This window comes from Python bivittatus, unplaced genomic scaffold, assembly GCF_059951505.1.
Source record: "Python bivittatus isolate LINGU-HERP-01145 unplaced genomic scaffold, Pbiv_v1 ctg000700_np1212, whole genome shotgun sequence".
Taxonomy (NCBI): domain Eukaryota; kingdom Metazoa; phylum Chordata; class Lepidosauria; order Squamata; family Pythonidae; genus Python; species Python bivittatus.
The window spans coordinates 96,265,180-96,286,529 of NW_028277098.1; the positions used below are offsets into that span (position 1 = coordinate 96,265,180).

Consider the following 21,350-nt stretch of genomic DNA (forward strand, 5'->3'; position numbering starts at 1 on the left):
TGGGAGACCACCAGGACTATAGGCTAGAGTGAGAAACTGAACATCCATATAGTCACCCAAGGAAATCTTTTTTTTTTAATCTGTGCAAAGCTATCAATACTTTGATATTGATAGTATCAATAATATCAATATTATGGTTGGTCGCATGGTCAGCCAGATGTTTAGACTGGATTTGGCATTTTTGTCCACCTATCAAGTCCTTCCCAAGGACCTGGAATAGGCACACGTTGCTGTTTGATGGTGTTCAAGGTATCATCGCAGGATAGAAGCTGTTCCAGGTCAAACTGCCTTTTGCAATGGGCTGATGGTGGTTCTGTCAGTGCTGATGGTCTTCAAGGGGTGCTCCAGATGTTTTGAGATTGCACCCAAGGCGCCTATTACTCTTGGTACTATCTTTGCTTTCTTTGACCATGGTTGTTCTACTTCTGTTTGTAGGTCTTTGTATCTTGTGATTTTCTCCAGTTCTTTCTCTTCTCTTCTGCTGTCTCCAGGGATTGCAATGTCCACAATCCAGACTTTTTTGTCTTTCTTATCAACAATTGTTAAGTCTGGGGTGTTGTGTGGCAGGTGCTTGTCTGTTTGAATTCTAAAGCCCCAGAGCACCTTAGTTGCTTCATTTTCTATTACTTTGTCTGTTTCGTGGTCCCACCAGTTCTTGCTTGCAGGCAAATGGTATTTCTTGCAGATGTTCCAACGCACCATTGTTGTTACCTTGTCATGCCGTGGTTGTAGTCATATTGTTGTTGTTTTCTTTTATCTGATGTTGTACACTGCCCAAGAATCCTTTGGGACTGGGGTGGGCTTTAAATAGATAAATAAATGAAATAAAAACTGTGGTGCCTTTGTTTCTCCTGCTGAACTCTTTCATCTTTCTCCAGATACCACAGAAGTTCATTTCCAACAAAGAAATCCTCCAGTCTACCTCCTCTGTAGGGAACTTCTGGCTTTTAAAGCTTCTGATTTGAAAAGAAAATTGAATATTGATTTTATGATTTATGGAATGGTTTATGGTTTTAACCTTTGTGTGCCACTCTGGGTCACCTTGGTGAAATAGGCGGCTATATAAATTGTTTAAACGATTAAGTGAATGGATGAATGAATAACAAAGAAAGCCCTCTGTGAATGTATACTCTTTACTACGTTTTCAAAACTTTTCAAAAGTGTAGGCTTTTAAAGCAGGTTTCCCAACTGAATCCTGTTTCCCACATTAGAGAGGTTTTTTTTAAAAAAAGCATAGTGAAAATGACTAATTACTAAAGTGAATTAAAATCTCGAATGCCAATTATTTACTACATAGCAGGCCATCATTTTTGCCCTGTGCCCACAGCAGACAAAAATCCTTATTTTTTTCACCTTCAAACCCCACCGGTTTGATTTCTTCCTGCAGGGCTACTATTAAAGCCATTGCAGGATCTCTGCCCACCCCCCTCAAAAAAGTGTGAAGGGCAGTTGTAGTAAACAGATTTGTCCATCGCTTGTCTTGTGCTGATTTGAGAGAAAAAATAATGAGAAATGTTGAGTGACATTCACACAATGCACTTAACTGGGGACTGAATCTCCCATTTTCTAAGTTGACACAACACTCCTACATCAGACCATAAGTTAATCAAATAGTTGACATTTGCTGCATGTGGCCGTGCAGAATTTGGAAGTTCAGATGCTGCGGCCTTGGTGCAATTTAAGACAGATTCTGGTGCTTCCTCGGGATCCTGCTTCACTGCTGCAAATTCAGAAGCGAGCTGGTATTTGAACCAGGCTGCAGCAAAACCATATTAGCATCTCCAGAAGAAAAGTGCAGCTGCATCGAAGAGCATTTGCAAACTGTGAAGAAATGTCCTTCCTTTTTCTCTGAGTGTGATTGGACACAGTCTTAGATTGCAAACCTAATATATTTTTTTCTCTTTATTTTCCTGGCTGGTCATTCTAATCATGGAGCATTCAGGGCGCTACTGAAAAAGGGAGGTTTCTGTTCCTGCTATCTGCAATTCACAGCTGCTTATCATTGGTGGAGTTTTAATAACTAGCCAGAGATAGACTGGGTAGGAATTTCACTTCCTATCTCACCAGGGATGTTAAATTAGCATAGCATCACTGGAAAAAAAACCTACTCCTGTGTAGCACTTGCTGTTGCAAAGAGACCCTCTTCTTATTTCATACTCAGAAGCTGCGTTTACACAATATACTGAAGGGATCAATAACTAAATTGGCAATGTTAACTTCATAGCTTTAGAACATGCGCAGAGTTCTTTATAGCCAAGCTTCAATACTAACAGCACTTAGCGAAATTGCAAGAGGAAGCAACTAACCACAGATGAGCTAGCTCAGAAAATAGGGAAAACTCCTCCCAAAGAGAGCCTGATAAGGAGGGAGGACCCAGAACAAGGGTCTGCAGGGACTGACAAGGTATAAGAGTTAGGGGGAACTCCTTTAAATTAATGTAAGCAAACAAGGGCAGGGAATAGAGTTAATGTAAGCAAACAAGGGCGGGGAATAATGTATTCTGCTAAAGTTTCTTTGACTGGTTGTAAAACTCATCTTTATTATAATGGTACTAAGATCTGCCTTTTTAAAAATACTATAAAAGACTGTGGTTTTGTCTCCAAGGGTGTGCCACCCTGCTCTCTCCTAGTGCATGGTGTGAGCACCCAGACTTTTGCTTGGCCAAATAAAACGCTGCTTACAGAAGTCCCTGCTTGAAGTCTCTTATTTTGTGCTGTTGATTGATTTCAAGTTTTCTGGGTAGCCGTGAACCTTACAATACTAAACCTTAAGCTCAGGTTTAAAAAGTAAAGTTTTCTTTAAATTGAGCTCTTGGTGACTTTAGGGATACCATAGACTTCTTGGTAAGAATACAGTGATGTTTGCCCCTGCCTTTTTCCAGGAGATAGACAGACAGACTCCTAGTCTAACCTGGACTCCTGGTGGTCTCCCATCCATGTATGAATGAGACCAAACTCTGCTTAAAGTCCACACAAAGTCAGCCTGGTGCTACCATGATTCCATCTGATTTGGATTACAATTTAGCTTCCTTATCCAGTCAGCCAGTCATTTTATTTCGGTCCTTGACTAGCAAAACCAATGTTTGAAAAAAAAGAGAGTCACATTTAACTCGCTGAATATCGATGCAGCCTATATAACACAGACATTGACTAGAATAAAACAAGCTATAAAATCATATGACTGCAAGTAAACATTGTAACTTTAAGAATTTGGGGCATGGAAATTAATATAGTTATGCAATTTGAATAAGGCAATTAAATGATCATTTAGAATAACAGATTGCAGGAATAAAATTACCAAACTAAAGTACAGAACCATTATAATGCTAAAATCCATGGGGAAAAAATCATAATAGCTTCCTTATTTAATTTTATTCTATTTTTTAAAACTGGTTTGTAGACCTTTTATTTGTCTATTTTTATTGTCTATTTTTTACTGCGTATTTTATCTTATAAACTGCCAAGAGTCATTTGGGACCCTGGCAGTTTCTAAATTTGGGTAATAAATAAATAAAACATGACATGTTGTGCCCCCCAAAATGAATTGCATTATGATTTAAAGGAGTGCTTTTCAAACTTGGCAACCTTAAGACGTGTGGACTTCAACTCCCAGAATTCCCCAGCCAGCCATGCTGGCTGGGGAATTCTGGGAGTTGAAGTCCACACGTCTTAAGGTTGCCAAGTTTGAAAAGCACTCCTTTAAAAGTGATGGCCTGGTCACACAATGTGCAAAGAGAGGACTAGGTTTCTACCCCTTGCTAAATCACAAACCATTCAAATCCATTTTAGCCTAATCCAGCACGTTGTGTGAACGCAATCACGGCAGCTCTGACCCAAAATGGCCCAGACTCAAGGATGACTCTTGCCAAGACATTTGTTCCACTGCTGGTCCCAATATCAAAACTTCACCTATGCTTCAATAGGTTTTCAGCTACCAGTGATTCATCAAAACATGGAGCTTGGAGTCTGCAGTAAAACCTTGATTTACCAGATGGCCTTTGTATGCAACAGAACAAGCTTACATCACTCCCCTGATTTTGGCAGCGCTTACATCATCACATAAATAACATACAATGATGCAAATGATGTAATGTGCATCATTTGCATAATATAAGTCATATGCAAATAACTTAAATTGCCACAACGATATACACCCCAATGCAACTGGCAATTGGGAGTCACGGATGCCTCCTTCCTTTCATCGGTCCATTAAACTGGATTTTCATTGTACAGTCATGCCACTATGTAGAGAAATGGTACTACAATATGGATAGCTTTGGTCACAGTGATGCTGAAAGATAGGATGCTGGAAAAGATGGAGAAAAGATGTGTCTGATAAATCCCAGGGAAGTTAACTTTTGTGTAGGTGCTCTGAAAACACAATAGCAAGTCATTGGGTGGGATAAAGTCTTAATAGAATATAACATTTTTTAACAGACTTGTGTCTCATCTTTGATCACAAATAAATATGTTGTTATTTGGAGTGTGAGCCAAGTTTCCTGTGAAGAAAACTACAGACCTAGAATGAAGAGGGGAATAAAGACATGTTAGAAGGCTTTAAAGTTATATTTTCTGTGGTGGATAGAGATTCTTCTCTTTCTTAAAAATGAAACATCGAGAGACTTGGGTTTGATAAAAAAAACTACTTCCAATCCCCTATATGTCTTCATCCTGGGCTGAGCAGAAGTTGTGGTGAAGTTCTTACCCAGTGCCTTTGAAATTGGATGAGATGGGATAGATTCAGATGCCATAGATGTCCCGTCTGTAGCTCTCGATGGGGCTGTGCTTCCTGAGGGTTCTCTGGACTGATGGCCCCTGCCACAGTAGCAGGTGGAGGTCACAACTAGAAGAGCCTTTGGCCAGCTGGGGCTGGTTAGCTGTGACCTTTCCTGGGCCAGAAGACACAGAAGTCTCACACCTTTGTCATCTCCAGGCTAGATCATGCAATTCACTCTCCATAGAGTTGTCCTTAAAGAGGACCTGGAAGGTACAACTGGTAGAGAATATGGTTGCCTCCTTGCCAACTGGTGTTATCCAGTTCAGTAGACTAAACCCTATGCTGTGGGAGCTGCATTGGTTACTGGAAGGGTTCTTGGCCCAATTCAAGATACTGGTCATTACCTATAAAACTCTCCGCTCTCCCAGTTTGTGCTAGCTGATGGGGTGTGATGAGTGTTGTGGGTGCCCACCTCTTGAGAGATTGGAAGTTGGTCTTCTTGAAAGCAGCCCCTTCATCTAGAAAAGCTTGTCCCCTGAGAATAGGGTGCGCCCCCACCTTGTTAGCATCCAGGACAGATGTCAAAGCAGCGCTCTTCTGTAAAGGTTTTGGTGTGGAAAGTCTGAATTAGGTGGACTGCAGTGAGGGATTTGAATGTATGTTTTGTAATTGATTATTTGCAATTCTCCTTTTATCTCCTTGATTATTATAATTCTCCTTATACTGTAAGCTGCCTAGAGTCTAGGGAACAGGCCCCATACAAATGAGGTTACGAATGATAGTATAAATAAAGATGCCATGGAACAAGGATGGGTGCAGGGTGTTGTGAAAAAAGATGGTGTCTGCAACAGTACGACTGAAGCTCCATGTGTTTTTTATGTGCGTTGAGGCATGCGAATTTTCAATCTCATGATTGCAGCCACCAGCTTAACTTTTAGGAAGAACATTCTCCTATGACGCGTATTGGAAAAAGGACATGGTTCAATTGTTACGGCTTTCGGGAGTAGAGCAGAGGAAGGGGGGAAGGGGGGGGGAATATAAAACATAAAGCTACTGTATAGAAACCCAGCTTTAGAAATAGAGGGTCATTTGCTTCTAACCTCTCAGGAATGCTAAGAAGAGCCAGTTTGGTCTAGTGGTAAAGGCACCAGGCTAGAAACCAGAAGACGGGAAGTTCTAGTCCCACCTTAGGCGTGAAAGCTGGCTGGGTGACTTTGGGCCAGTCCCTCTCTCTCACCCCAACCCATCTCACAGGGTTGTTGTTGTGGGGAAAATAGGAGGAGGAAGGAGTATTAGGTGTATTTGCCGCCTTGAATTATTTATAAAAAATAATAAAGGTGAGATTAAAAAAAAAGAGAGGGAGAGAGCATTGCCAACAAGCAGGACAGTGATGTTGTGCCTCTAGTAAGTTGAGTGGAACCAATGTTGCCAAACTATAATTTTCATTACAAAAGAGTAGGGAAATCCTTAATGTAAATCCTCAGGAAGCAATCTCATTAACACTGTTAATTAATTGGCTTTAATGGTAAGTACATTAACATTTACAAGTTTTGGTTTATTCTAGCCCCATCTACCTCCCTTGTCCTAGCCCTACCCACTCTTTAATTTGTGGTTGCTGATATATCTGCCTAGAGTCACGTATGGGAGATGGGCGGCTATATAAATTGAATGAATAAATAAAGATCCCTTAAAAGCCAGGGTGGCCCATGACTTGAAAAAGCAAGGAAGAAAGAGCATAGCCAAATAGAACAATAACTCAGACCGAAGGAGAATTAAGAATATTCTCCCTTGCAACATACTCAAGCTGCTTTTCAGATCATATAAATCAATGTTTTTCAAACTTGGCAAGGTTCAGATGGGTGGACTCCATGCTGGCTGGGGAATTCTGGGAGTTGGAGTCCACCCATCTGAACCTTGCCAAATTTGAAAAACACTGGCTGAAACAAATGAGGGAGTTTATTCCTAAATAAATACACAATATTCCTAAAATACATACACAAATATATAGCGGGAGCGAATATATACAAGTGAAAATATAATTTACAAAGCTTAGTAAGTACCGAACTAGACATAAATACAGTATAGATATATATTTATATATTCCTGAATTCTCCACCTCTCAGCTCTCTTTCCCTCACTTCTGCATGTGCTGTATTTTCCCCTCCTTATCTCAGTGGTCGATAATGGAGTGCCTGTGAGTTCTCCTGCCTGTCTCGATGCCAGATAAAGCCTTTAACTCACACAGTTCCACTGTCCAGGATCTGAAACTCCTTAAGCACGGCACAGTCCGTTCTTCTGGTCTCTCCATGTGTTCACAAGCCACTCCAGGATTTTCTTCCTGGTCCTCCTCCTCATCTCAGGGTTAGAATCTCTGGACTTGGAGGTCCACTTCACTCTATGTTTCCTGGGAGATGTCCTCTCCAGCGGTACGTCCTGCAGATCTGTTAGAACAAAACTCCCTTTTCTCTGCTTTTCTTCCCTCTTTTTATATTCCATATCCAGGATATATACGTGTCACTGTACAGGTATTCCAGCATTTCCCCCCTTTTGCCTACGTGCTTTGGGTCTTGTGCTGAATCATTTGCCTTCCCTAAAAAAAAAAAACACATGTCCTTGGCACAGATCCAACAGCTGTCCTTCAGCCAGGCCCTTCAACTGACCACATGCAAGAATAGAACGACTCTTAGCTGTTTAGAGGAAACATATGGACATTCTTCTTGCCAAAGGAGGTGTTAGAGGATACTGACTGAAAGAGTGCCCATTGGCACCGGCCTTCTTCAGGGTTTTCTTCTTCTGAACCTGCAAGCATCTGCTGATAAATACAGGTAGTCCTTCTGTTAAGAATGCCCAGGTTACAGACAATCCATCGATAAGAACAGAGCCTATTGTAGGAAAATTCAAGTTTAATATACAGTGATTCAAGTTAAATACTCAATGGTTCAAGTTAAATACACAATGGTTCGAGTTCATTACACAATACTACTTACACAGTATCATACAATAATACTGTTCTGGCTTACATACAAATTTGACTTGAGGACAGACCTTGGGAATGGGACTTGTTTGTAAACTGGGGACTATCTGTAGTATATATGCACACAAAGAGGCCGTGCTTAACTTTTCACCGCATAAAGGTTGTGTTGGCTTCTGTTTATTTCAGGGATCCCCTGAAACAAGGTCTGCTTAAACGTCTGCATACAATTACAGATAGACCTATATACAGTAATAGATGTCTGTTTTCCTAGAAAGGCACACCAGAAGAAATCATGGGTGCTTAGAGGACTCATGTGGACCATGTTGGTTTTAGCAGAACCAGGAAATAATCGTTCTCCACCAGTGAGCTAAGTTGTTCAGCCACCCTTGAGTTGGCTGAAAACTACACCCTTGTGAAATTGGCCATGCCCATTGCCGATCCTTCTGATTCCCCTCTTCCATGTCACTGCAGTCATCTGACATCTCTTTGAGATGATGAAGTCAGACAGACTTGACACCCCCTGGGGTTGCCCTTGGACAATGTTGGAATGGGGGAAAATGTTATGCAGAGTGCAGCTATAACCACAATTCTAACCAAAAATACACACCAGCGTTAGAGAGATTCAAAGAATGCAATGTCCCCATCTTGTTCTCCAAAGAAATCCAGCCAGAAGTTATAGAAAATATCTGGTTGTTTATTGAGAAAAATAAAAACTACATAAAATACAAGTTTCATGCAAAACATAGAAAAAAATAACTTCTTCTCATATATGTGGCATCCAAGACTTATTCAATACACAAGTTTAACAAAGTCTCTAGCCAAAAACTCTCAGAGAAGAGGTACACTACTTGGTTATTAGTTACTACTACATAACCCATAAAACTGATTACATGATGGCTAAAATCCTACTAAGAAGTGAGGCATACAATCACCCACAATTGTATTGACCCTATGCACCTCCCCATTGGGTAACTAGCATACAGATGCCAATAGGTGGCAATAACTAGCAGTATACGTGCAAACTAACACAAATAAATGCAGATGGCCTGTTTTTGTAGTCTAAACAATGTTTGGAGATAAGCGAGTTGCATTTCTTCCCATGGGAATATCCTAACAGAAAAGACTATTTTAATGCTGGTACGGCTAAGGACCACTTAAGACTGCTTCTCCTATGCCCTGGGGATCAGATGAAGGCAACAGCAGAAAAGAAGTTGACTGGGTAAGGGTATCTGTGAAGGTAGGAGCCAAGATGGTGGCCATACCCTCAGGATCAAAGCCACGTCCATGTTTTATATGCATCACATGTAAGAAAGAATTTTACCCTGGCTTGGTGCCATGCTCCCCCCTTGGCTGTTCTTCAAGGCAGATATAAGAAACTTCCTATGGTGGAGAGACAGTGTCCATGTGCCATTGGGCAAGTTGAAACTGTAACACCTGTCCTTCTCCACTGCCCATTTTACAGAGATGTTTGTGATGATCTTATTACTCTGCTCCTATGCAAGTATTCTGGCTACACAAGCCATTTTATGCTTCTTGGCTACTTTCAGATCAGAACCCTGCCATTATGGACAACAACGTTTCTCAACTCTTTTCACCCATGGTCTCCTTCCAACCTTGTTTTTCCCCTGGGGCCTCCCTGTCCAGGTCCCATTACTGGCTTCAGACATTGGACAGTAAATGGTGCGTTTTCTGTTGTCAACAAGACAGTATTTGCAGTATTAGCTCCCGTAGGCTGATAACCTACTATAAACTGTCAATTCCTTGGAATATATTATTTATTTGTGAATACTGTTTTTACTGTATTTTAATTGGTTTTTAATCCTTATTTTTATTGTAAACCGCCCGGAGTGACTCTCTGAGTGAGATGGGTGGTGACTAAATTCGAAATATAAATTAAATAAACAAACAAACAAACAAACAACACTTTACTTTTCAGTGGCCCCTTCGGCATGTGCCATGGTCCCCTATTACATGTTTTTTACCTTGGCCCCCTCGAAATATCCTAGGGCCCCCAGGGAACCATGTGGCCCCCGGTTGCCAATTGCTGAGTTGCACAGTAATGCAAAATTCTGCCCAGTGGTATGTAGAACACAGTGGACCCAGGGAGAACTCAGCCATAGCTAATCATGTGTCAATTTCAGCCTACTAAGTCCCAGGCTTCATAGCCCCACATCTTTAACCAAGGCCTGGAATGGTGTTACGTACGCATGTCCCGCATGCATCCATGACCACCCCACTAGTGTTTGATAGGTAGGTCTATGCTCAGGTTTATAAACCTTTTCAGTAATGTAATTTGAAACAGTTATTCTGATCCTCCCACTTGTTAACTGTGATTTTTTAACATCTGTTAATTTCTGTTTCCAAGTTAGATCGTTCTTAGTGTTTATTCATTACCTCCTCTCCTAGATTTATGCTGATTTCAGCTATTCGATGGCTTAGGATTTTAAGTTCTTAGTTGCTTTTTAGTGGTTCTGTATAGTTTTCCATTGTTCACCTTCCATGCTGATGCTTCTACCACACTCGGTCTTGGTCTTCCCTATTATGTTTTAGTTTAGTCTTATCTTTGTACATAGACTGGTCTTGGATCCCAAGAATAAAAATTTGATTTGTTAAAAAGGGGTGAGGCTTTGATGGTACAGTTGCGGCTGCCATCTTGATTTTTTTGACTCCCCTGCGATACCCCTGTGCCAGGCCATGTTTGTACTGTGATTACAGTAGATGCGTGTGAGGAAGGGCTCTTAGCATGTGGTGCTTATTGTGCAACATAGTATGGGAAGCTAGGAAGTGGGTTAATTCTGTAACCAAATCAATTGTGTGATGTGAATACAGTGATTGAGCCCCTGGAATTTAGTTTTAGACCTCTCTGGTGCCTAACAGGAAACCCTATTTCCTTAATCTGAAATCAAAACAGAGATTGTTTTTGTTCCCAGTGGGTAGCTGCCAAGGATCAACCACAACACATAACTGAGGTTTGAGGAAATCAGATCCTCTGGAGGTCACCCATGAATCTTACACTGAGCAGTCTCCCTAAGCCTGGGTTTCTCAACCTTGGCAACTTTAAGCTGTGTGGACTTCAACTCCCAGAATTCCCCAGCCAGCATGGCTGGCTGGGGAATTCTGGGAGTTGAAGTCCACACATCTTCAAGCTGCCAAGGCTGAGAAACACTGCCCTAAGCTGTCCAAGCATGGCTAACCAGCTTCCCTGGACAGCTGCCCAGAGATATCACAAAGGCAGGTCTTCTCCATGGCCAGTAGGTGGCAGCCAATGACCAGCAGAGCGATAGGTGATAGGTTTGGCCTGTGGTGTTAATCACCATGGATTTTGCACTAGAGATGCCCTTAAGGCAAACTCAAGCCGAGGTCATGGTGGCTTGCATACCAGATGGAAACAGAATCCAGGAGTAAGAATTATGGGCAAGAGTAAAACACTCCTATTGTAACTATCTGGATATGTCATGCTGTTTTCTCGGCAACAGTTCAGAAGTGGTTTATCATGGTCTGCTTCCAGGATGTAGTCCTAGGAAACTCTGCTAGTCTCCCATCCAACTATGAACCAGATTTGATTCAGCTTAGCTTTCTAGAGATCAGCCAAGGTTGGCTAACTGTGCTCCCTGATGAGACACAGGTTAACAGGTACCACCAACAACTGAATGATAGCCAGAGCCCCTTACGAAAAGACCCCAGGCATTTGGAAAGCTGTGGAAAGAGGCCTGACATATTTTTCACCCTCTGTCCCCTTGACCTGTTTTGGGGGCGTCTCCCATTTTGCCTGATGAAGAATCCTTGGGAGCTCAACCACTTGCCTCTCTTTTGTAAAATATCATTCCTGCTGTTGGATTACAGTGTTGGACTACAATGCCCATACAGGCTAGGGATGATGGGGAGAGTGGTCCAACAGCCCTGAAGGGCAGCAGAATTGGAAAGACTGCTCCAAAGACAGTGATACATGCTAAACCAAAAGCAAGCCCACTCATGTCTTTGCAGAGGGACTTGATCCTAAGGACCCATCTGATAGCCCATCATTTTCTTCTCCCTTCCTGAACAGATTCTGGCTTAGATTTCTTCAGGCCTTGGGACATAGTGACATTCTGGATGGAGGTTATCCATGCTGGCTGTGGGAATTCTGGGATTTGGTCCACACATCTTAAAGTTGCTGAGATGGAGAAGCACTGCCTTAAAGGGTTAAAGTTGGACAACCAAAAGCTTATTCCATTGTGTCCGTTCTATACAATATTATTTCCAGTGGCTCTAGAATGGACAACATAAATTCTTGTCTGTTCTTCCTCTCTCTTTCCTTTTTACCTGCCTTTTAGTTCATTTCTGCCAGTTAATATCTTGATGTTTTCCTGGTATTTAATAAATAAACCCCAAGCTATATTTTTACTAGCTGAACTGAGTGGCGCATATGCTTGCTCTGAATTGAATATCGGGACTGAGTGGGAGTGTTCTGGGTACAAACTGAACTGGAAAGTATTCACAGTAATTTTTCAGCAAAAGCATTATGGTCCCATCAGGGAGCTAGAACTAAATTCTGAGCACCCCAAAGGGCCCCAATCATTAAACATTGGGGTGTTTAATCTATTTTGAGGTGCTTGGCCAGGCATACAGCTGAACCAGGACTCAGAACCCACGCATGGTGGATGCTCACTAGGACTTAAAACATCCTGAGGAACATTTTTTTTTCATGCCTTCAAAGTAAGCATGAAGTTTTCAACACGGCAATGGCATTGGGACTGGAAAATCTTAAGCTTGAAGAATGGAAAGAGTACAGCATCTGCGACATGAAGATGCAGGCACTATTTGAAAAGCTAGATCTCCCACAAATCCTGGAAATACCATGTCCGGAAGAAGTCCAGGCCAGGATAGTTTGGATGAAAAAGGATATAATGACTGAAATCTGAAATAAATCTGAAATGTGACTTGATTCAAAATTGTGCTTCAGGAAAGGAGACCAGGACGAGGTGTGATACACGTAAGCACGCTCAGGAATGAGCAATAATATTTTAATGTTCAGAACCTTGCAAATCTGAAAGGATCAGGGAATGAAAGTTTAATGGAAGATATGAAAAGAAAGCAGTGTGAATCTTTCTGATGATTCAATCAAGGAATTGTGGTTATGTTTGTTACCAGAACACTATAAATATAAGTAATTAAACTTCATGATGATATTTGCTTTGAGAATATAATTGCCAAACCAGAGGCACGCTAGCATGATTTGAATGAGGCAACTGAAGGAAATTCTCTTCACAAGATAAAGGGGAGAAATGTAATCTGACATTACATCTGCAATAAAATAGGACGCATTTTATTACACAGAGAAAAAAAATAGGACACATTTTATTACATAAGGAATGCAGACTTTACACAATTAAATCACATACAACAGAGAAAGATAATGAGATCAAATCATCTAAAAGAAAAGAAGTTGTTGGAGGGATTGCAAAAACAATGAAGCTCAGACAAAGAAACAATATCTATTTTAGTAAAGAAATGCTTACTTGAAACTGGACATGATTGTGAAGGAAAACCTTTTTGCTTCCAGTTAAGATATCTACAGTGTAATAAAGCCTCGATACATCTTACCAAGGAAAAGTTAATTTAGCAAATGAAATGTTGACAGATGTATGTGGAAAAGGAAAACTGAAATGCCTGGTCAATCATAATGAAAGCAGAAATATTATATTACAAGAATCGTATTTTGTAGCTGAATTGGATGCGAATTACATAGGTCTCTGCTAACTTATGCAACAAGTTGTAAAACTTAAACATGGATTTTGCACTGTCACATAAAAACACCAAGTACCATTAATGGAAAAACAGAATGACGCTCATTGGCAGGAATTTATGGAACCTAAACCATACAGAGTAGCAGGACAGATACATAATCATCAACCTGCAAAATGGCATAAAAGATTTGGTCACAGAGATGAGCCTGCCATTTAGACCATAAAGGATGGAGACATAGCAACTGGGTTGAATTTTGTCCTTGCAAGACATAAAGGGAATCAAAATAGGTTTGTTGCTTAAAAGCAAAAGGAAACTTTCCCAGGCTTGAATTCAAACAAGCCAGTCAGCTGTTGGAACTTTTTTTTTTCCAGATGTTTGTGGTCCCACGCCAATCAAACTAAGGGTGGGGGAAATTATGTAACATTCATGAACTGTCACTCAAAGTATACTTGGACCTATCAACTAGTAAGAGTGAAGTGTTTAAGGAATTCAAGCGGTCTGTGCTTATGTAGAAAACAAGTACAGCTGAAAAAAATAAGGAAATTAAGGCTTGATAACGGGGGAGAATATTGCCCCTGGGAATTTGAAAAAATATTTGACAATAAAGATACAAAGCATGAAGAAAAACACTGTTATAACCCTGAAGCAATTGGAATTTCAAAAGAAAGAATCAAAGCCTGCTGAGTGTCGGAAGATGCCTTTGCTTGATGCAAGGTTACCAGACTATTTTTGAGGAAAAGCACAGTTATTTATTTGCCAAATTGTTGCCTATAAAAAGTACAGATAAAACCCTATGGGGGAGCAGCCACAATCTGTCGCACCTAAAGATATTTCAATGCAAAGCGTATGCCAGTGTTTCTCAAGCTTGGCAGCTTGAAGATGTGTGGATTTCAACTCCCAGAAATCCACACATCTTCAAGCTGCCAAGCTTGAGAAATGCTGGCTTATGCATATACAGGTAGTCCTCGCTTAATGACTGCCTTGTTTAGCGACTATTCAAAGTTACGACAGGGTAAAAAAATAGCTTTTTTTAGCAGTTGTCTTGGCAAGATTTCAGAAGTGGTTTGCCCTTGCCTCCTTCCTAGGGCTGAGAGAGAGGGACTGGCCCAAGGTCACCAAGCTGAATTTGCCTAAGGCAGGACTAGAACTCACACTCTCCCGGTTTATAGCCTGGGGCCTTAACCACTACACCAAACCGGCTCTTGGCCCCAAACTAGAATGGGTTTTAAAGCTGATTGCCAGCTTTTTGCATTATGCCAGAAGCAAAGTGGGAATCAGCATGTGCTTCCGGCACCAGTGCAACATGGGCTCTGAGTTCTTCCAGAGATCAGCATGCAGAAAGGAAGCAAAAGTCAGATGTGACCCAATTGCCTGTGCTGGAAGAAGGGAGGACACGAAAGGAGAAACTTTCTTAAAGTGCTGCAAGGAGGTTATTGGACTCAGATTTAATGCTTCTATGGCACAGCTGTGTGCATTATTCCGGGCATAAACACAGTTACTGTTTGACAATATTCTAATACACATATGCAATTCAAAACCATGTGTTGAGTGGGAGGGAGGAGGAAATCAGACCATATGGGGGTTTACACTTCAAATTTACTTCTAAAGCCTGTGTACAAACCCACCCCCCACCCCTCAAAATGACTGGTGTAAGAGGGAGCTTGCTTCCAATGCTCAGGTGCTAAGACCATTCTCCTGGGAATAATTAACGTATTGAATTAAAATAATAATAAAAACATCTGTAACCGTTTGTATCCCTGAATTTCTGCTCCCTAGGTATAATTTTTAAAAAATTAAAGATGCTACGGCAGGCCTACATTTGCTTATTGGTAAAATCTGGGGCTGGCTTCTCTGCCTGCTGTTTTCCTATCTCTGGCTGATTCTGCTGTGCTGCTGAGCTTCTCTGGAAGTTTAGCATAGACTGCGAAGGAAATCTAGCTCTTTTGAACCTGAATGAGAATATGGTGGTACCAAGTACGCACAAGAACAAAAATGACATACAATCTTCTAAAGTCTTGTAGGCTGTTGTAGGAAACTCAGATAGTACTTACTTGATGTGACATCAAATGTTCCTTTACTCCTTCTTTTCCTTTCAGGGCTGCTTTGCCTGTTACAAATTTCTTACACAGAGAACATATTATTCAGATTGAATCCCTGATAAACGTTTTTATTGCATGTTCAAACTGACCCAGGAGCGATGTTAATTCCTACATGAAATGCCTATGACAGGTACTCTTACCCTTTCTTCTTGGACATAGAATTCTAGCAGATTATTTTGAAAAATAATAATGGTGTAACAATTCAGATTATGCAGAAATGTAATTAACACAGCATTGATGAACAACATATCCAAGTACTTGGTAATGTTGTAGGTAGTTTGGGCAGCAGAGTGCTAAGCATATCAAACACATTTCTTTTCTTTTTTTATTAATGTACAATGTCTTTATTGCCTTGCACATTGTGAAGGGAGTGTTAGGCCACCAGGGTTACATCCAGGAACCACTGATTGCTACTTTGCAATGTTTTCCCAGTAACTCTTCCCAAACCTGGTACGTTGCCCAGCTATATTGGTCAATGGCTCTATGAGCACAGTAATGGAAATTGTAAATCAACATATCTGGAAAACTTCATCTTAGAGAAGGTTGATCCAAACCAAGTTCCAGTAGCTTGCTCCAGCTTTCATGATCAAGGAAAGTTCATTCTCTTCAACCACATGGAGGAGGTAGAAATTTGGGTATTTTCAGTTGAGTATAGTAGGAAACACTTTTCCTCACCACAGTCCTACTGGCATCCTCATCAGTTCTGTGGAATCCAGGAGATCTTTGGTGAGGAAATCTTGCAACATGCAAGGATCACATCAATTTGAAGCCAACCCTCTGGAAAACATACCATAGGCATAGATCCATCCCATCCCATAATTTTGAAAAGAAAGCTATCAGCCAATGAGGTCAGTCTATGAAGCCTGGCTTAGATGCCTGTTAGGCCTTCTGTAATTTACTATATCTGGTGGTCTACCTCCTATACTGGGAATAGAATTTGTCAAGGAATTCTGCTGGCTAAATTTGTCAAGGTTGTCTGCTGGCTACATAACATCTGGAGCATTAGGTATTTTCAGGTAACTGCTATCCAACTACTGAACTCACAGGAATGTTCTGAATTGCCCATAAAGCCAAGAATATGGTTGTGAGGCAAGTTTGCAAGGCATCTTTTCATCCTAGCACCGGCCGCTGAAATACCGTTTGGACCACTCTTGGTCAGGATTTTAGACAGAGGGTCAATTCAGACATCTACTAACTCAATCCTTTTTATTGCAGTTGCTGGGATTTGAATCTGGGAACTTCTGCTTGAAAGTATGTGCAGTATAGTTATCTCTTTATGCAGTACGAAGATCATGATGAAGGCATCAAAGATTCGCTCATCTAAGAACTTTCTATCAGCTTGTAAGCTGAAGATGGAAAGGATGGAAAGGTTCCATTGCAACTGCTATTAAATTGTGAACATCTTCAGTGGAATAAGAAACAGAACAATAGAGTGGGCCAAGCCAATGAGTTCTTCTAATCTGTGATGGTATGTGGGATGACCTTGGGAGACAGGAGGAAGACCCACTGCCTAGGCTGCAGGTCTTCTTCCTGTCTCCCAAGGCCATTCCCATATACCATCACATAATCTTATTATCACTATAGTCAGAGGAGATATTCTTAAAATTCTCCTACATGCTTGGGCTACCTGAGATGTCCTACTCTTCACAATTTCAGTTGTGATGCCTGACAGTTGCAGATATAGGTTTGTGAAACATGGAAGGCTATTTAACCTTAGCAACTAGAATACCTAGAATTCCTTTGTAGCTATTGCAGGGTTCCTGATGAAAACCAGAAATACAGTGGTACCTCGGGTTACGAACTTAATTCGTTCCGTGACTCTGGTCGCAGCCCGAATTGGTCGCAACCTGAAGCAAATTTCCCCATAAGGTTCAATGTAATTACTGTTAATCCATTCTGGCGTGGGGGACAGGGAGGCGGCTATTGCTTGGAGGGAGAGTCCCCCTCCCTACGACCACGTGTCAGGGGTGGAAAATGGCCACGGACCACATGTCAGGGGCGGAAAAATGGCCCCAGACCATGTGTCAGGGGCGGAAAAACGGCCACGGACCACGTGTCAGGGGCGGAAAATGGCCGCGTATCCTGTTCATACCCCGAGGCGGAGTTCGCAAACGGAAGCAAAATTTTGCGGCCGGAGCTGGTCGTAACCCGAAAAGTTCGTTAACAGAAGCGTTCGTAACCCGAGGTTCCACTGTATTTGATTGCAGCTTAGGCTACAAAATAGGTCCAAATAAAGAAGTGTTTTCAAGCTATGTCTCCTCATGGTCCTCATGTCTGAAAGCAGGACTGTGGTTTGCCATTTCCTTCGTATCTTGTGGGCCAGGTGGGACTTGGATGGCTTTACCATTCTGTCCTCCTTGAATTGACTTCTTGTAGGCTGTGAAGAGGAAATAGAAGGAATGGAGCATTAGAGAGAGTGCATTCTGGGATAGTAATTTTCTCTCTGTGGCATCACGAAAACTGCATAATGGATAAAACACAGTCAAATGTAATGTGCTTTACTCATCTGGAATTTGAAAAAGAATAAAGAATGGGCTCCACAACCTTTTTAGAGTTGATAACCATGGTGCCTCAAGGATGATCTGGTGGGACTACATAATGGGTGGGCTTGAACAAACAGTGGGTGTGGCCAGAGTAAAGTGGGTGGGGCTACCCATCTTTCTACTGTTTCCTTTTTCCTCTTTCTGGCACCCTCCTTTTTCTGTCTCTTTCTCTGGCACTTCATTTCTCTCTCTATTCCAGTTAAAAAAGAAAGTCCTTTAAGGGCTGAAGGAAGTAGGATGGTGATTTGGATAAGATCACTAGAGGGCCTGGACCAAAATTGTTCATCTTTTCTAAGGAGGTGGATAGGATTAGGGTTAACCCTAAACTCTACTTCCCCCAATAGGCAGAATAAGCCTATCAAAGCCTTAATAGAGTCTCTATTTTGAATCTTACTTTGTTTTTTAAAAATGCAAGAAAGACCCCAATAATAGCCAAAGTTCAGCAGTGTGGTCCAGGGGAGGGGGCTTGTTCCAATTTCTTCCTCTGTGCTGCCCATTTAACATCTTCACAGCCCAAGCTTTTTAAGGGCAAAACAAGAAAAAAAGAGCTATTGATATTTCCCATCCAGATTTATCAGAGCTTGTTGGAAAGGTACGGTGGCAGCTTGTCAGACAAGCCCCTTTTTCAAACCCTGACGACCACAGTATCTCTCTATTAGTTGGTCAACTCTACTCTCTTCCATTTTTCGACTGTACAAACAAAGCGAAGGGAGGGCTTTGGGATGGGAAGTGTTTAAATTGTTACGAGGCCAGAGGGCTTTGGTGCCCAACCTTATCAATGTCCTGCTTAGTCACACCTGTAGGAAATACCAGTACAACATATTCCATTGTTAGCAGCTTACCACTTCTATAGGTCCCGGTTTGAAAAATAAACACCATTTGTGTGAAAATGCTTTTGTGCAAGTCAATAATTCTTTCAGGGAATCTGGGTGTACTTTGTCAATCAGTGCTCCTTAGGAAAGGGTAAGCAAACAAGCCGGACTGTGTACGTACGACACTTATTCAAGTTGAAGTTTCTCCCCCCTCTCTACCTTGGGGGTTGGCTCACCATTTAGAGAAAGCCCATCACGCTGAAACATTGGAGTCCCTGCTCCGTGTCTTATCGCAGCTCAATTGTATAACTTTGGTTAAATATTTACGCAGCACGGAATTCAGGATGGATGGAACAACGGGCCACCAATCATTCAGAGTTTCTTTCTTGAACCAATACCATCAGTAATTTGTCAGAGTTCAGGGGACAGGGTTAGAAAAGAGCCCCACAGGAGCTCAGCATAAAAGCATAGAAACCTGAATTTGCCAGCCAGTTGGCAAAGAGGGGGAGTTTTAAAATGGGAGGAAGCACGTTGGGGGGGATCTAAACCCACAAAGTAAAAGTCAGAGGGAAGTGCCTTAATTCTAAACCTATTAAGGGCTAAAAAGGGAGGTGGGAAATTGATTGTGGCTGGGGAGACCAAGGTTTTCAGGGATCTTGAAAGCTACCAAGTGCGGGAGGGGAGGAGAATGGATATTGCAATCATAATGTTACTAGAATGCGCAGGACCAAAATATTGCCCCTTGGCAGGGAAGTTGGCCAATTTAATGGGCAGATGAAGTGGCTTAAAATGAGTGTCTTCAACCCTATAGGAAACATTCAGGCCAATTTTTGAAAGTATCAGTATGCTAACGATGCTCAGCTATACATTTCCATCCCAGTCTGAATCAGGGATGTCGTGGAAGGCTTGAATCAATGCCCGGAGGCTGTTCAGATCTGGATGAGATGAAACAGGTTGGAAATGAACCCAAACAAGACAGAGTCACTGTTTGTGTGGGACAGCAACTTATCTTTCCAGTATCTTACCTCCAGGGCTAACTCTTGAAGGGGTAGTTTCCCCTAAAAAAGTGTGTCCATAAATGAGGGTCCTCCTAGACTCAAGGCTACTAATTGATAGGCAGGTGGGGGCTGTGTCTAGAGAGCCTTTTGCTGAGCTCTGGGCTGGTGTACCAATTGCCCTTGTGGGGAGCGGGGGGGCCTTGTCACAATAACTCATGCTCTTATCCTCACAAAGATGATTTCAATGTACTTTAAACGGACTGCCCCTGAAGTCCACTTGGAAACTGCAATTGGTGTGAAATGCAACAGCCTTTATATTAGCAAATCAAAACCACTATCGTCATATTGCACCTATCTTACAGTGGCTGCATTGTTTACCAGTGCATTTCCAGGTACAATTCAAAGTGCTAGTCTTGACCTAGAAAGCCCTCTCTGGTTTAGTCCCAAGGTATTTACAAGACCCCTGGTCCACAAAGTGGGAGATCCCCCACCCAACTGGTCCAGTGTGGATCGTCCACCAGCAACTTTTAATGGTTCCCCATGTAGGGGAGGTCGTGGGCCACAGCTCACAATGTTTCTCTATGGCAGCCCCTAGCTCATGGAATAGTCTCCCCCTCGAGAATAGATTGGCACCCTCAGTTCCAGAAACGGTTACAGACAGAATGATTTTGGAGGGCTTTGGGGAATGAACGGTCATCATACACTTTACGGCTGTTTAAGACTTTTATAATTAGATGTTTTGTTTTTATGTTTTCGTGCCATAAACCAGTGGGAATCATTTTTCAAATCTGGCAGAATACAAATGTAATAGGTGTATAGGTAGGTACGGGGAGAGAGAGAGAGAGAGAGAGAGACTTGTCACTGTCCAGCTTTCTAAAAAAATTGTTGGCTTTAAAATCTTGGTGAACTGGACTGCAGGACAGTGAACCAGCCTTTGAAATATTGCATAAGAAATCCAAGAATGGCCATGTTTACATGCATACAGTTAAGGATCAACATTTGCTTAAATGTTAGGAGTCTGGTCAGATAACAGATTTTAGTAAAAGGCACCAGCTTTTGTGGGTTACAGTTCCTGGGTGGCTAAACCAAGCTTCAGATGAAGTGAGCCACAGTTCACGAAAGCAGATGCCTTTTAATGAGATTTGTTAGTCTGAAAAGGGGCTATTAGGGTCCTCCTGATTTGGGGCTACCGTAGACTAACACAGTTCTCCTCCTACAGTGGTTAAATGTTGTTATCCTGAGGAGGATCTGAGTGACTTCTAGACAAGAAAAGGCACAAGGAAAATAAAGTCTTGAAGGGGAAGGATTAACCACCTTTCTTTTTCCACTTCTATAAAACACATCAGCTTGCTACAATGTTTGGAGGAGATCTAAGTTTTCAGATTGATAGATCCACTGGATACCTTAGACCTTTCGGAACCATTCTAATTTTGATACAATGCCAAATAAATAAATAAATAAATAAATAAATAAATAAAGTC

The 21,350-nt window shown here is 41.7% G+C and overlaps 1 protein-coding gene across 1 annotated transcript in view; it reads right to left on the reverse strand.

Moving 5' to 3' along the window:
- Nucleotides 1-17,053: 17,053 nt before the first annotated feature.
- Nucleotides 17,054-21,350, reverse strand: part of RBBP8NL (RBBP8 N-terminal like) — a 52,008-nt gene continuing 47,711 nt past the window's right edge. Inside the window, exon 14 of the mRNA XM_025170720.2 lies at nt 17,054-17,893. Within this exon, the coding sequence (XP_025026488.1) occupies nt 17,766-17,893 (128 nt within the window). The 3' untranslated portion in view covers nt 17,054-17,765. The remainder of the gene's footprint in view (nt 17,894-21,350) is intronic.